This window comes from Anopheles merus, chromosome X (genome assembly GCF_017562075.2).
Source record: "Anopheles merus strain MAF chromosome X, AmerM5.1, whole genome shotgun sequence".
NCBI lineage: Eukaryota > Metazoa > Arthropoda > Insecta > Diptera > Culicidae > Anopheles > Anopheles merus.
This window is the reverse complement of record NC_054081.1, coordinates 24,184,491-24,201,709: the sequence shown is the minus strand read 5'-3', so window position 1 is coordinate 24,201,709 and position 17,219 is coordinate 24,184,491. Positions and strand designations below refer to the sequence as shown.

The following is a 17,219-nucleotide window of genomic DNA, read 5'->3' as shown; positions in this document are numbered from 1 at the left end:
GATCGATAACATTACAGGGACATAACTAACGACAATGAATTAACGATACAAAAAAACAACATTCCGTTGAACAACGTAGCGCAACGAAACATTATCATTATCATTATCGATAAACGACGCAGCATCACAGCATCGCACAGCGTTTCACCTAACACCATGTTCGCGAATGTTCGCGCAACGCGAATGATAAGAACTCAACCCGTTTGTAAACACAACAACTCAAGTGTCATTTTGCGCACAGACGGTGAAACGGGAAGCGGGTGTCAAAAACCACATGGCGATACAGTAGCAGCGAATAAAGAACTTTACATTTTCAACAGCAAAAAAACCCAGTGTTATCACTTGAGTTATCCCAACATTCTGGTCCTTCGAATCGCGGATCAACGATTGATCATCATTTGGTTCTTCGAGCAACGAATTGTGGTCATTCCGAGAGTGTAAACAAAATAAATGGCAGAGGCACGTAAGGTAAAGTCGCTGCGTATCCAGCAAACGGCCACGCAACTCTCTATACAGGCAATTCATACATTTTCCAAGTCTTATAACAAAGAAACGCAAAGAGCAAAGGCAATTATTCGCAAACAAAACTTACAAAAACAATATGCAAAATTCATTGACCTGCAAGATGAACTGTTGCCCCTAGACGAAGGCAATGAAGAGGAGAGTCTTGCGCTTCGACAAACCGTGGAATCAGCGTACTATGATGCTGAAGCTAATTTAGCTAGTGCTGTTGAAGCAAATGACAAAAAAAACCATGTGTACCAGCATCTAACATCAAGCTACCGGTTGTGAAGCTTCCCGTCTTCGATGGCAAGCCACAAAATTGGTCTAGCTTTAATTCGATCTTTGTCGCGATGATCGATAGTGCGGAGCTGTATTTAGGCGTTCAAAAGTTGTATTTCCTGCGTACATCGCTATCCGGCCCAGCACTCCAGCTAATACAAAGCGTTCCAATCAGCGAAGAAAACTATTCCGTGGCATGGAATCTGTTGCTCAATCACTACAACCACCCAAAGAGATTGAAGCAGTTGCATGTGGAAGCATTATGTGAAGATGCTGCGCTGAAAAAGGAATGTGCAAATGAACTACGCAAACTGATAGAAAATTTCGAAGCCAATGTAAATGCATTAACCCAATTAGGCGAACCAACTGCTCAATGGGATACGCTTCTAATACTAAATCTAATCTAATAATTCTAATACAAATGCTTAGCCGTCAGCTCGATCCGTCAACACTACGAAGCTGGAAAGAACATTCGGCAGAAAACAAAATCGATTCGTATAGTGATTTGGTTGCGTTTCTGTACCGTCGAGTAGGAGTGTTAGAAGTGTTGCCATCAACGTCATCAGGTAAACCGCCCAAGCAACGTGTATTTGCAACAACCACAATGGCGAACAAAAACACCAAGGGTTGTGCTTGTTGCAACAGAGACCATCCTGTGTACACGTGCGATGAGTTTAAAAAACTATCCTTAAATGCAAAGCAAAAGGTCATCACACAGCACAAATTATGTTATGATTGTCTTCGTCCTGGTCATCATATACGTGACTGCAAATCTGCCAGCTCCTGTAAGAGTTGTCACAAGCGCCATCATACACAATTGTGTTCTTTACCACAACCCTCGCCTACTATACCGTCATCAGGAGAAGATCAACGAGATCCTCCGACCACGTTAGCATCAACATCGGTCGTCGAATCGATCACATGTGCTTCATCAGGTCAACATAAGACAGTCCTCCTGGCCACTGCCACTGTCATAATCGTTGACGATGAAGGCCACAAACACAACGCACGAGTGCTGCTAGATTCAGGAAGTAAGAGTTGTTTTATCACTGAAAATCTAGCCCAGCAAATGAAATCAACAAGGGAGAGAAGCAATCTATGCATCTCAGGAATCAGTTCCACCAACACAACCGCAAAGCAGAGCATCCGAGCGACACTTCGCTCGCGGGTTGGGCAATACTTTGCCAACCTACAGTTCTTCATACTACCAAGAGTCACGGGGAATCTTCCATCGTCATCGATTGACACCACGGGATGGAACCTGCCTGACAACATCTTTCTTGCGGACCCTCACTTCGATTTCATCGGCCGAATTGATGTCTTGATCGGCGCGGAAGTCTTTTTCGACATCACGAGACCAGCTGGACGAATACTTCTCGGGAAGGATCAACCAGTCCTTGTCAACTCGGAGCTCGGATGGATCGTATCGGGGCCAGCCGTAAGTACACTCACACCTACTTCACAAGCTTCTTCTATTACAGTCAACCATACATCTACAACGGTTCAAGATGTTCATAAACTTATGGAACGGTTCTGGGAAATAGAGGAAGGTGAAATAGTCAAAGCACAATCTAATGAACATGCAGCGTGCGAAGAACACTTTCGTCGCACCGTTTCACGAAATTCTTCCGGACGCTACGTCGTGCGTCTTCCACTGAAAGAACATCTTCTCACAAAACTAGTTGACAATCGCAAGGCAGCAGTTCGTAGATTTCATTTTTTGCAATCCCGGCTCAGTTCTAACAACGAATTTAGAAACAGCTACAGCTCATTTATCGATGAATACGCTGAACTGGGGCACATGAAGCGCATTTCGGAGGAAGAATATAACAACACAAACAAACATCATTATTACCTTCCACACCATGCGGTGACGCGTCAAGAATCACTAACAATCAAGTTGCGCGTTGTCTTTGACGCCTCCAGCAAGACATCTAGTAGCATATCGTTGAACGATGTTTTGATGGTAGGGCCAACTATTCAGGACGATATCCGATCAATCATCATGAGAGCACGTAAACATTTGATCATGATAGTCGCTGATATTAAAATGATGTACTGTGAAGTGCTAGTAGATAATCGTGATACATCGTTACAACTCATCGTATGGAAGCCAACACCGTCCGAATCACTGCAAACATACAAACTGTGTACCGTCACATACGGTACAGCTAGTGCGCCATATTTAGCTACACGAGTATTGTCACAACTTGCCGATGACGAAGGCAGTAGCTATCCTATTGCAGCCAAGGTATTGAAAAAAGATTTTTACGTCGATGATGTACTTACCGGCACTTCCACCGTAGCCGAAGCTTCCGAAGTAATCACACAACTAACTTCGCTTGTTTCCAAAGGTGGTTTTACTCTACGTAAATAGGCCACGAATGATGAACAAGTTCGCCAAACCATCTCAAAAGACAAACTTTCAGAAGACGAGTCATTTTGTTTCGATCGCTACCAGATTATCAAAACTCTCGGTTTACATTGGCATCCATTGAATGACACCATGACGTATCATATCAAACCATTTGAAGAAAAACTGATCACAAAACGCTCAACGTTGTCGGGAATTGCACGATTATTCGATCCAATCGGCCTTATCGGACCAGCAGTCACCAAGGCAAAAATATTCATGCAATCTCTCTGGACACTTAAGGCCATCGATGGCTCGATATGGAACTGGGATACTGAGCTTCCAGAGCAGCTCCTGAAACAATGGCTATCCTTTAAAAATGAGCTCAACTTACTTAACACAATACAAATACAACGATGCATTCTGCTAAATGAAGCTACTAGCGTCCAATTACACATTTTTGCCGACGCCTCCCAAACGGCATACGGCGCTTGTGCCTACTTGCGCTCAACTAACAAGGCAGGCCAAATCAAAACATCACTAGTAGCATCTCGATCGCGGGTCGCGCCTCTTAAATCACAAAGCATTCCCAGACTAGAACTATGCAGCGCCCTCGTAGCAAGTGAGCTATACAAATCTATCCAGCAAGCTATGCAGCTAGACGCCGATATCTATTTTTGGCTTGACAGTACAGTCGCTCTTTACGGGATTCAAGCATCACCGTCGAAATGGAACACCTTTGTCGGCAATCGTGTGTCCAAAATACAACAAGCCACTAGCAGTTGTACATGGAGCCACATAAACGGTCAAGAAAAACCTGCAGATCATGTTTCACGGGGATTAACTGCAAGCGAACTCGTCAACTGTGACCTTTGGTGGAATGGCCCGCTATGGCTCCAACTAGATCAAGAGCAATGGCCCAAAACCCAACTGTCATCTCAACTACCATCAGAGGTTTCAATAGAAGGTCGGTCGATCACTACTACAGCAGCTGCCACCAAAAGTCCCCCATGCGATGCAATACTATTGGTAAACGAGTTGCTATCCAAGTTTTCTGACTACCACAAATTGCTACGAGTAATTGCATATTGCTTTCGAATGAAAACTAAACGTGATTCTTCGCAAGAAACTGTCGTTATTAGTACAGACGAATTATGAAAAGCTGAAATCAGAATCTTGCAAGTGGTTCAAAGAGATATCTTTGAAAAAGAATGGACTCAGCTCCGTCAAAACAGTCCTGTTTCCAACAAATCCAGACTAAAATGGTTCCATCCGTTTCTTTGCGATGATAATCTTATCCGCATTGGTGGACGTTTATCAAAATCTAATCAACCATTTGAAAGCAAACATCAAATATTGTTGTCAGCAGGACATCCTCTGGCAGAAATGCTGATTAGACACTTGCATAAAAAACATCATCATGCCGCACCGCAACTATTGATCACCATCCTTCGTCAAAAGTATTGGGTCATAGGGGCCAGATCCCTAGCTAAACGCATTTGCCATGAATGCGTACCTTGTTGTCGTGCTCATCCTCGGCTGCTAGAACAATTTATGGCAGAACTACCAACTTCACGCGTAACACCAAGCCGACCATTCTCAATAGTGGGAGTGGATTTTTGGGGTCCCATCGGTCTATCACCCATTCATCGCCGTGCATCATCTGATAAAGCATTTGTAGCTGTCTTTATCTGTTTCGCTACAAAGGCTGTTCATCTCGAGCTCGTCACAAACCTTACCACAGCCAAATTCATCCAAGCATTTCGTCGTTTCGTTGCTCGTCGTGGGTTATGCAGTGACATTCACAGTGACAACGGACGAAACTTCCTAGGCGCCTCCAGAGAACTGCGAGCATTGGTGACGAGCAAACAACATCGAATTGAAATCATCCAAAAATGCACGTCACAAGGAATGCGCTGGCATTTCAATCCACCGAAAGCGTCACACTTTGGTGGGCTATGGGAGTCAGCAATTCATTCTGCTCAGAAGCATTTTTTCAGGGTCCTTGGCAAAACAACTCTGCCTCAAAATGACATGGAAACGTTGCTTTGTCAAATTGAATGCTGCCTCAACTCACGTCCACTGGTTCCTCTCAGTGACGATCCGTCTGACTTAAAGCCACTAACACCAGGCCATTTTCTGGTTGGAAGTAATCTAAAGGCAGTTCCTGATAACAAATTAGAGGATATACCATCCAATCGTCTTAAACATTACCAACTGGTACAAAAGCTTCTACAGCAGATTTGGACAAGATGGAGCGCAGAATATTTGGCAACTCTTCAGCCTAGGAGCAAATGGCTCAAACCACCAGTAAAAATAGACGTTGGCCAACTTGTTTTGGTCAAGCACGAGTCAACTACCCCATTGCATTGGCCGCTAGGACGTATCATCAAAACACACCCAGGCGATGATGGAGTAGTACGAATTGTGACATTAAAGACAGCTTCTGGCGAATACACTTGGCCAATTGCGAAGTTGTGTCTTCTTCCAGTAACTTCAATGGTTCAGAACTAACGTCTGAAGGGGCCAGTATGTTCGAGCAACGCGAATGTTCGCGCAACGCGAATGTTCGCGCAACGCGAATGATAAGAACTCAACTCGTTTGTAAACACAACAACACAAGTGTCATTTTGCGCACAGACGGCGAAACGGGAAGCGGGTGTCAAAAACCACATGGCGATACAGTAGCAGCGAATAAAGAACTCTACATTTTCAACAGCAAAAAAACGCAGTGTTATCACTTGAGTTATCCCAACACACCATTTGCGCAACGAGATGAATATTAGTAAAGCGCGACGAGCATGTCATCTGCAAAGTGTGTGTCCTGCTGAAGGCCGCGGGGCCACGGGGCTTTCTCAAGCTGAGAAAACATTTTCAAGCACTCATTTAAGTTTCTCAAGCACTCAAAACTTGTTCTCAGGCGCGAGCCCGTAACCGTTGTCTATTTTTCTCACTCTGAGAAACTGATATAGCCACTCAAGCTTTGTTTGAAGCTTTAAATAGAAAATAAGTTTTTATCGCATTTTTTTTTTACTTTTTTAATTATAAACATTTAATACATTGTGCAAAGTGATTACCGAAAAACGAATAGCACAATTGCTCCTATTTCAATAAGCCAATCGCTGCATCCTCAAACTTTCTCAAAGATTCTCAAAGATTCTCAAAACCGATTTTGTTCCGATTCGACAAACGCTGAGAACGAGGGTTTCTCAAAAGCACTCATGAGTGCTTGAGAAAATGAGCGTTGAGAATCCCCATGGCCCCGCGGCCGAAGACATCCTTCACAGCTGCCGCGAGTGTGCTGCTTCTGATCGCCACCAACAACGGTGCCTCAATACGCGATACTCACTGTTCAACGCACGAACCACGCAAAGTAAGTGAATCGTCTCGGTGATGATTGCTGCTAGCTCGTATTCTGCCCACTGCTGGTTATCTGTCCGTGAAAAGGCGCCATCGTTTCACCACAGTAGCACCATTCAGCAGCTATTACCGATTACCGTTAACGTCATAAAAACGCACTTCCGATTAATAGAAACTTGAGAAACAACATACCAAGGATCCAAGATAAAAATGAATCATTGACCCGTTATTAATGAAACATTCAGAGAGAGCACACAGCTTGTTTTTAATATTTAAAACGAATTGAAACATTGTAGCACAAATTGTATTGTACAATCACAAATCAAACGCAAGAAAAGCATGCTGCATCAATGGGTTGAAGGTACAGGTTTTAAGCATCATGTTTCACGCACTCGAACGTTACAGCACTTCCGGTTTTCTGGACGTTTTGTTCACTGTCCTGCCTACTACCTTATCTGTCGCCGGTCGTTCCCGCTAGCAATAGCTGGTGCGGGAAAAGCCGTTCCAGAGTTAGTCGAATTATCCGTCTTCGATTCCTCCTTGACCGGTGTTGCGATGTATAAAGCTTGCACCTCCGTGTTGGCCGTGTTATGGTTGCTACCGAACGCTTCGTCTTACCCTTTGAGGCTGTCTTTTAGGAACCTTCCCTCGCTTCCTTCTTGTCGCCTTCGCGGTGTTCGGCACGAGTTTCATCCGATAGTACGGTCGTAGTAACCTTTTCCCCGCACTTTGCGATTTTTTCCTCCAGCACCGGGGAGGGGGGACGGAGGGACATGCGTAAAGCGATGGACTTGGGGCTGCATTGACTTCGTTGGCTTCTTCAGGCCACAGTTGATTGAGCACGATGATTCAGGTCGTTGTGAACGCCAACAAACGAACAGTCCAAGTGCGAAAACCAGTACCAGCGCTGCCTACGACGGCCTGCAGGTTCCAGTTTCCGGTACGGCATTGCGGGTTAGTCATCGCTCTGTGTCCAGCGGTGTCGATGTTACCCGATCCGTCGATGCGGATCCAGGTTTACACCGAAATTGGCATCGGATTCTCGTACTGGTTGATGATGTAATGGGTGTCAAGTTGCAGAACAAAATAAGTTAACTTCGGGCAGGCTTGATCGACGAAATCACTCGTGTACACTCTACCAGCGCGTGGAACAGAACTCGTTATGCATGACGGTACCGGCGCCGAACATCATCAATATCGTTATTGGCCATCGCGCGAAGCAGGATACAGGTAGCGTCATCTTTGCCCGTTCCACTGTACACCATTATGGCCAGTTTGCGTGAAAATTATCCATTCCCCACAACGGCGGTGGGTGACGCGATGCAGTAGTCATGCTTGTCTGCAAAACCACAAACCATTAAACAATATTTATCACGACTAGTTTAGGAAAGTTGTATTTCTTACCAAGAGGAGCAGGAGTATGAAGATGTGTGAAACAAACACTTATTTACAATTTGTGGCAGCAACGATCTGACAGTCGCTCAGCTGCATGAAAAATAGTCGAGCAATCTCAGATGAAATGTTGCACCACAGCGCTCCCTGTGGGTCAAGTTCGGTACTAACCCGGACGAGTGCCCAACTGGACTTTAACCCTTTCGCACGGAGTCCATTTTGGACGCTACGGGGTGCCATTCTTAGATCGCGCATGCTTTTGATTCATTATTTTGGCCATCATGGTTAGAGTTCGACTGATAGAGGTGTCCCATTTTGTCTGCTAACTAATGGGATACTACTACTCAAAGTGCAATACACGTTTTGTTAGTACGGGTTAAGATAAACCCATGAAAAATCGACAATTGTTGCCCGTTTTTTAATGCAACCGTTCTGTAATATTAACATTATTTTAACACCACAATAAGACTCCACAATCCAAATGAAGGTCGTATACGATTCTTTTTTAAATAAGGTACACTTAAGTCTGGTTGAAATGAATTTATTTAAAGTTTTGCATGCGACTGTCACCAACGTAATACATGGAAAACCAAGTTTTAGATATAGTGAAATAGCTGTATACATTATACAGCAGGGTAATATTTGTTCTGCTATTCGTTCTTCTTAATTGGACACAAATCAGTTGTTTTCTTTTTTATCTGCTTTAGGGATATTTTGCATCGTATTTGAAAACAAATAAGAACATTAAAAAACCCTGTTGTTTTAACGAGAATGACGATTCCACACTGTTGCTGTTTACGGGTACAGGCGGTCCCCGAGATACACGGTTAATGAGGACCGAAATCGGCCGCAAAATACCGCGTATCTCGAATTTCCGCGTAAGTCGAATCTTGTGATTTCCAGCCAAAATATCACTAATTTTCGTGCAATTTTGCAAGCAGGGGGTGGTTTTAGCCACCAAATTAATTATTTGATATGTTTCTAATGAATTGAATAGTTTTAAACCTTTCGAAATGGTGTTTTACATTCGATCAATACGGAAATAATTTGGTATTTCACAATGTATGTGTGAAATCAGTACAGTTTGCTCAAAGAATTGTCAAATTTGGAAAACCGCGTATCTCTGAATCCGCGTATAAGAGGTACCGTGTATCTCGGGGACCGCCTGTACAACGATTGTCGAAGTACTTGAGTTTTTCGTAAGAAATAATTAATCAATGTATCTTACATGACATAACTTGTCCATAAAACATTTTTTATAAATACTAAATGCACGTTTGCTTCGATAAATTTTATCCAATAACAGTTTTGTATCATCTTCGGAAAAGCCTTAATATTTTTTTGCGCCGTGGAAAGATGGCGTCATCAACAAGCGATATTGCTCTTGCTTTGTTATTTTTTGACTTTTCACACTATATTCCTTCTTTTAGCGATCCTCAAATGATTAAAGGATACAATTAGTTTTAAGTAGGTATTATCAATTTGTCAATTTGTATTATCAATCAAATTGCTCTGTAATGGGATGGGATCCGAAGCCCCATTCAGGGATAATACAGGCTCTCCCATCCAACTCCTATTCCGACACGTCCTCGTCGTGCAGAGTGGTAACATGTGTCACCACATATCCAAGCTTGGGTACACGGGCTTGACCCAACCCCTCGGGCGGATGGTGGCACATGGCGAACCAGGAGGGGGGTGGGTATCCCGGGAAACTGGGTACCTGAACGTCGGGGGGGCAACCCGACACTAAACAAAACGGTCACGTGGGCGTGGGGCCAGTCACCCAGTCCCATGAATCAATGACTACGGAAAGCCACAGAAGTTTTCGAAACGGACATCCCGATACCGACCATACGCAATGCCCCCGGACTACTCTGAAAATGGGCTCATGGAACGTACGCACTCTAAGCGAAGCCGGAGCCTTGAAAAAACTTGATGATGCCCTAGCCACACTGAGCATGGACCTCGTAGCTTTACAAGAGATTCGGTGGCTAGGGAACGGTGTGCACAACAGGCGTGGTAAGCATTGCTACGACATATACTACAGCTGCCACGACCGCCACCGCGTGCTCGAAACGGGTTTCGCCGTAGGTCCCCGGTTGAAACCCGCAATCATGGATTTCAAGGCTATAAACGATAGGCTATGCACCCTGCGCATGCGAGGCAAATTCTTCAATATAAGCCTCATAAACGTTCACGCCCCTACCGAAGATAAAGAGGAAGAGGAGAAGGACCTTTTTTACGGCCGCCTCGCTAGAACTATAGATGCGTGCCCCAGGCATGACCTCAAATTCATCCTGGGGGACTTCAACGCAAAAGTCGGTAGGGAGCCAATGTACCGCCAATACACTGGCTGTCACAGTCTGCATGAGCACAGTAACGATAATGGTAGTAGATTGGTCCAGTTCGCCGCAGCGAACAATCTGGTTGTAGGAAGTACCAAATTTGCGCGGAGGGACATCCACAAAATGACGTGGGCGCACCCGGATGGCGAATCCTTCAACCAGATCGACCACGTGTTAATAAGCCGCCGACGACAGTCGAGTCTGTTAAATGTCAGAACATATCGAGGAGCCAATATCGATTCCGATCACTACTTGGTTGGCTTAGTGATACGTTGTAGAATCGCCCGCCCCCGCGCCAATGGGGGTGGAGAAAACACGCAGCCTCGGCTCAACACGGACTCTCTAAGGGACATTACTGTCCAACAGGAATTCAAAGCCGCTTTAGACGAGTCTCTACTACCAGAAAACAGTTATGAAACTACGAGCGAGAGGTGGAACGCTCTAAAAACAAAAATAATAAACTGTGCAAGAAATATACTCCCACCACGTCGTGGCAACACCAAATCTGGCTGGTTCGACGATGAATGCAGACAAGTGACCGAACGTAAGAACAATGCATACCGAGCAATGCAGCAACGGCATAGAACGCGGGCATGCGCAGAGGAATATTCACGGCTCAGACGCGAAGAGAAACGAGTTCACCGCTCTAAGAAGCATGCTTTGGAAGAGCAAAACATGCGGGAACTCGAGCAAACCAGAGAGGCGTACGGTCCGACACGAAAGTTTTACCAAGCGATAGCAGGTCACCGAAACAACGTTGTACCTAAGGTAACCTGCTGTCGCAACAAGGATGGAGATCTGGTCAGTAACTAGCCAGAGGTCCTCTCGCGGTGGGCTCAGTACTTTGATGAATTACTCAACGACCAGTTAAACGAACAGCTAGAAGCGCCACTAGCAGATAGTGTCATGCTACTGCCACCTAGCATATAAGAAACACGAAAGGCTATCCGTCGGCTGAAAAATAACAAGGCACCCGGAACCGACGGAATTGCAGCTGATCTGGTCAAGAATGGAGGTGCACGACTAGAAAACGAGATTCATCAAATTGTTACTGAGGTGTGGGATAGCGAATCGATGCCTTGTGATTGGAATCTCGGCATCATCTACCCCGTATACAAGAAGGGAGACAGGTTGGACTGCAACAACTACAGGGGTATTACGGTGTTGAATACCGCCTATAAAATATTCTCCCTGATCCTTCAGGATCGCCTTGTCCCGCACGTCGAAGAGATAGTTGGAAACTATCAAAGAGGATTCCGAAACGGAAAATCAACCACTGATCAGATCTTCACCATGCGGCAGATCTTGGAGAAGATGGCTGAATACAGACACGACACATACCATCTCTTCATAGACTTCAAAGCCGCATACGATAGCATAGCCAGGGTAAAACTGTACGACGCTATGAGCTCATTTGGAATCCCGGCCAAACTGATAAGGCTAGTTAGAATGACTATGACCAACGTCACATGCCAGGTGAGGGTGGATGGAAAACTCTCAGGACCTTTTGCTACCACCAAAGGTCTGCGCCAGGGGGACGGGCTTTCCTGTCTCCTATTCAACTTGGCGCTAGAGAGGGCCATCCGCGACTCGAGGGTGGAGACTACGGGAACCATCTTCTATAAGTCAACCCAGATCCTGGCATACGCTGATGATATAGACATCATTGGTCTGCGGCTCTCCTATGTAGCAGAAGCCTACCAAGGGATTGAGCAGGCGGCAGAGAGCCTCGGATTGCAGATAAACGAGGCAAAGACCAAACTGATGGTGGCAACATCAGCGGACCTACCAATAAATAATCCGAATCTACGTAGGCGTGACGTACAGATAGGTGAACGCACTTTTGAAGTCGTCCCAGAATTCATCTATCTTGGGTCAAAGGTCAGCAACGATAATAGCATGGAAGCTGAGTTGCGCGCAAAAATGCTGGCGGCCAGCCGGACGAAGCTGGGACTATATAGTACCTATATAGTACCAGTACTCACATACGCCTCTGAGACATGGACACTGTCCAAATCTGACGAAACCCTCTTAGCCGCGTTCGAGAGGAAGATGCTCAGAAGGATACTTGGCCCCGTATGTGTGGAAGGACAATGGAGGAGCCGCTATAATGACGAGCTATACGAGATGTACGGCGACCTCACTGTCGTACAGCGTATAAAGCTCGCCAGGCTCCGGTGGGCTGGCCATGTTATACGCATGGAAACGGACGACCCAGCCCGTAAAGTCTTTTTAGGTCGTCCACAAGGACAGAGGAGGCGTGGTAGGCCCAAATTGAGGTGGCAAGATGGCGTGGAGGCGTCCGCCATTAAGGCCGGGATAACGGACTGGCAGACGAAGGCGCGAGACCGTGAGCGGTTTCGGACACTCCTGAGGCAGGCCAAGACCGCAAAGCGGTTGTAGTGCCGGATAAGTAAGTAAGACACAATTCATGAAAACTTGCAAGTTCAATTATTCCAATTTTCTAAACTAACTACAATTCAATTTAATTCAATTTCCAACATTCCGGCCACCAAAGAAAGTATTTCTTTAAATTATCTGACAAATTAAATTGTAAAGTAATAAGAAAAAGGAAGTAGTTTTGCCTAAATTCTCCTGATCAGTAAATGTTGTGCATGTGTTGATCTGTCACTGAGTGTATAGTGTCGTGTGTATGTGCGGTGTGATTGTTTACATTTGTATCCTCGTGGTATTTCGCCTATCATTTCATTCGTTGCACGAATCGAGGTTAGGAAGTATCGCAATTCTAGCTGTGGCTCGAACAATCTGTTTTCCTGCTGCTGTGTATAGTGTTACAACCCTAACGATACCGTCCTTTCCTGGGTGTAACTTTGTGATCCTTCCCATAGGCCATAAGCTAGGTGGCACATTATCTTCCTTGATTATTACCAGTTGTCCCTCTTTTAGCTGTACCGGTTGAGCCATGGAATGTTTTGCGCGGGCCTGAAGCTGTTGTAGGTATTCCGGATACCAACGCGACCAAATGGATTGCAAATGTTTTTGCACTAAGTCGAACTCCTTCAACCTGTTCGCTGGAACCTGGCTTCTATCAACTCGCGGTAGTGACAACATGTTTGATCCAACTAAAAAATGTCCTGGGGTTAGCGGTTCCGTATCTGAAGGATCACTCGATAGTGGAACTAAAGGTCGAGAATTCATGCACAGTTCAACCTCAGCTAACAATGTGACCATTCCTTCCTGAGTAAGGCTCGTGCTACCTAACGTGCGGATGAGATGTTGTTTCGCTGACCGTACTGCCGCCTCCCACAAACCACCGAAGTGGGGTGCCCTAGGTGGAATGAATTTCCACTGGATTTCGTTGTTGCTGCACCAGTTAAACACCTCGCTACGCTCCTTTTCACTGCACTTGAACATTTCATAGAGGCGATGTAGCTCGTGTGCAGCTCCCTTGAATGTGGTAGCGTTATCAGAATGCAGCTCAGCAACCTTCCCTCTGCGAGCCACGAAACGCCGTAATGCTGCCAGGAAAGTTGTTGTAGTGAGGTCACTCACTAATTCGATGTGGACAGCTCTAGTTGCAAAGCACACGTAAATAGCGATGTATGCTTTCGTCGGACTTCGATTACGTACAGGTGATTTTAGGTAAACCGGTCCACAGTAGTCGATGCCAGTAACCGAAAACGGCCTTGTTGGTGAAACCCTTGAAACAGGAAGATCGGCTACGGCTTGTTTCACCAGCGTGGGTTTGGCCTTGAAGCATCTGTGGCACCGATGATAAACAGCCTTCGTAAGATTGCGTCCACCGATTATCCAAAACCGCTGACGAAGGATGGATAGTAAATGTTCTGGTCCGGAATGCAAGTACTTCTGATGGTATGCCTCTGCCAATAGCGTGGACAGCTGATGCTTCGAAGACAGTATGATTGGATGCTTGGTTGAATCGGGTAAATTTGCATTGCTAAGTCGACCCCCAACACGCATGATTCCTGCTTGGTCGATAAATGGCGATAACCATTTTAGCTTCGAGCTACGTGATAGCTCCTTACCATTTGCGATATGGTGTCGATCCTCTGCAAACGAATCCTGCTGGGCTAAGTGACACAACCATAACTCGGAATGATCTAAATCATCGCTTGTAAGTGGCGGAACTGAAGCAATGAGATCCTGAATTGTGCCATTCGTTGTAAACCTTTCCGATAGTTTCTTTGCCCTCAAACATTGAATGAACCGCAAACAGTATGCAGCAGTTCGACGAAGTTTTAGGTAAGTAGAAAAACGTGAAAAAAATCTGCTGTTAAAGTTGTTCACGGTGGCTACTGCAGCAACTGGTAATTTTACTTCTCGTTCCTCTTCCGTTGATTCGCCTTCTTCTCTTACAGGTTCTCTTTGTGGCCAGTCGTCTTCCATGCCACTAAGCCAACGTGGCCCATGCCACCACCGATGACATGATTGTAGTTTGTCCGGAAGAAGACCACGCGATACATCGTCTGCTGGATTGTCCACGCCAGGAACATGATACCAGCATTTAATCCCCGTTTCAGCTTGAATTTGCGCCACTCTATTCGACACAAAGGGCTTCCAGCGTCGTGGTGAAGATTGCAACCAGTATAACACGGTCATTGAATCTGTCCAACCAAATGCATCATATTTACCGGGAAGTGATTGGCTGATCTTCCGGAATAGTTGCGTTGCTAATTTCGCTGCACAGAGCTCAAGTCTAGCGATTGAGTTGGTGTTTGTCAACGTCACAACCTATGATTTAGCAGCCAAAAGTTGCACCGAAACCCCTGAATGAGCTTCTGCTCTGACGTAGCAACACGCACCATATGCATTTTGCGAAGCATCTGCGAAGACATGCAACTGAACGCGTGTAGCCCCTCTAAGCGATATGAATCTAGGAATGCGTATTTCGCGCAGCAATGGCAGTTTAGAGTGAAACGCTGCCCATTCCCTTTGGAGATGTGATGGAAGCTCGCTATCCCAGTCCCAAGGCTTCCCGTTTACCTTCAATGACCACAATTGTTGCATGAACATTTTGGCAATAACGATAATTGGGCTCAGCAAACCAAGCGGATCGAAGATTTTGGCAATGTACGATAATGTCAGCCTCTTTGTTAAGACGGTTGCAGTAGGTGGCAGATCAATCCGGAACTGAAACATATCTACTGCTGGTTCCCAAACAAGTCCCAGTGTTGACACAACTTGAGGATCATGCAACTCTTGTGTTGGTAGAACTGCCAAATCATCTGATGGGACGCCCTGGAGTGCTTCTGGTACGTTGGATGCCCATTTTTTTTTAACGCAAAGTAAGCCGAATTAAGCATTTGCGAACTCTGTGTACGTATTTCGATTGCATCTGAGATTACCTCTGTTCCCGATAATAGATCATCCACATAAAAATCACGAAGTACTGCATTTATTGCCAGTGGGTACTGAGTACGGTAATCATGAGCTATTTGCTTCAATGTCCTCGTTGCCAAGAATGGTGCGGATGCGGTGCCGTATGTTACTGTTAGTAATTGGAAGGTTTCGATTGGTTCGGATGGATCTTCCCTGTAACGTATACGGAGGTACTGATGGTCTCGCTCATCATGGAGAATCTGGCGGTACATCTTTTCCACGTCGGCAGATAGCGCAATTGCACGTGATCGAAAACGAACGATGATTGAGAAGAGGTCGTCTTGGATTACCGGTCCCACTAATAGCTTATCGTTCAATGAGTACCCTGACGAGGTTTTGCAAGATGCATCAAATACAACTCGCACCTTAGTAGTTGTGCTCGTCTCTTTGATCACCGCATGATGTGGTAGGTAGTAGTGCTCGCATAAATCGTCGACCGGTTCGGTAAGCCGTTTCATATGACCCAGACGCTCATACTCTGTCATGAATTTTACGTATTCCTCTTTCAGTTTAGGATCAGCCTTTAAACGTCGCTCAACGGCTAAGAGTCGACGATCAGCAATTGACTTTGACGATCCTAAAACGACACAAGGATTAGAGCTTTGTGGCAAACATACAACATACCTGCCAGATGCATCTCTGGTTGTGGTTGTTACAAAATGCTTCTCGCAGGCATCCTCTTCCGCCGATAGTATAGGATCCTCAGTGAATGTTTCGATCTCCCAAAAGCGTTCCATTATCGATTCCAGTGAAGGCGTGACGTCGGTAGATAGGTGGCATAGCTGCGAACCATGAGAACCACCTAACGATGCATTTCCTGCGACAACCCAGCCGAAAGCAGTCTCCACAAGCCATGGTTTCCCTTCGCCGAGGGAACGTTTTTTACCGGAATGAAGCTCCCAGTATGTATCTCCACCGATGATGATGTCGATCTTGCCAGGCACATAGAACCAAGGGTCAGCAAGCGGCAAGCTCGGCATTTCCCATGATGATGCATCAATTGGAGCCGTTGGTATGTGCATAAAGGGAGAGTCCAAGATGAGCAACTCCAGCTGAGATGCATGAGTGTTGATCCTCGATTCGACGGTTGCAACGATCGAACCTTTCATCAGCTGTGACGCATTTCCGATACCTGCGACGGACACGTTGACCTTGTTGCGAGTCGTCCCGAGAAGCTTCCGAGCAAGCGTGTTAGAGACAAAGTTCGACATAGAACCCGAGTCGAGAAGTGCTCTTGCTTCATGTCTCTTTCCGTATCCGTCAACGATGTATAGCAGAGCCGTGTCCAAAAACACCATACCATCATTGTTTTGAATAGCCATCGCGACCGTTGAGTTAGGCGTATGAACGGGTGCATGCAATAGTGTATGATGACGCTGATGACATATACGACATGTATAGTCCGATTTGCATGCCTTCACCTGATGAGAATCACCCAAACAATTCCAGCACAGATGCTTTGAGGAAACAAATTCACGACGTTGATGCACATCCTTGCATTGAACACCGGACAGCTACGTAGAAGATGGCCATCAGCACACTGCAGGAGACACTTGTAACTTGATGTAACGGTTGGTGTCAACCGCGAAGATGCTACATTTGCGATCGATCTACGTGCTTGTGGA

General features: G+C 45.6%; 1 protein-coding gene across 1 annotated transcript; it reads right to left on the bottom strand.

Annotated features, from left to right (window-relative positions):
• Nucleotides 1-14,567: 14,567 nt before the first annotated feature.
• LOC121597154 lies at nucleotides 14,568-16,916 on the bottom strand. Its single transcript, XM_041922733.1, has 3 exons — nucleotides 16,223-16,916; nucleotides 15,960-16,171; nucleotides 14,568-14,684 (listed from the first exon to the last, which is right to left on the bottom strand). Exons 1-3 carry the CDS (start codon nucleotides 16,914-16,916, stop codon nucleotides 14,568-14,570), a joined length of 1,023 nt encoding a protein of 340 aa, XP_041778667.1.
• Nucleotides 16,917-17,219: the final 303 nt, after the last annotated feature.

Bases quoted from the DNA above. Each gene is read 5' to 3' on its own strand.
- LOC121597154 (XM_041922733.1), bottom strand. From the start codon at position 16,916: ATGGCTATTCAAAACAATGATGGTATGGTGTTTTTGGACACGGCTCTG. The intron at 16,172-16,222 runs GCAGGTATGTTG...GTGTCGTTTTAG, and splicing joins CACAACCAGAGATGCATCTG to GATCGTCAAAGTCAATTGCT. The intron at 14,685-15,959 runs GTGCGAGTTGTA...TGGACAATCCAG, and splicing joins AGACGAGCACAACTACTAAG to CAGACGATGTATCGCGTGGT.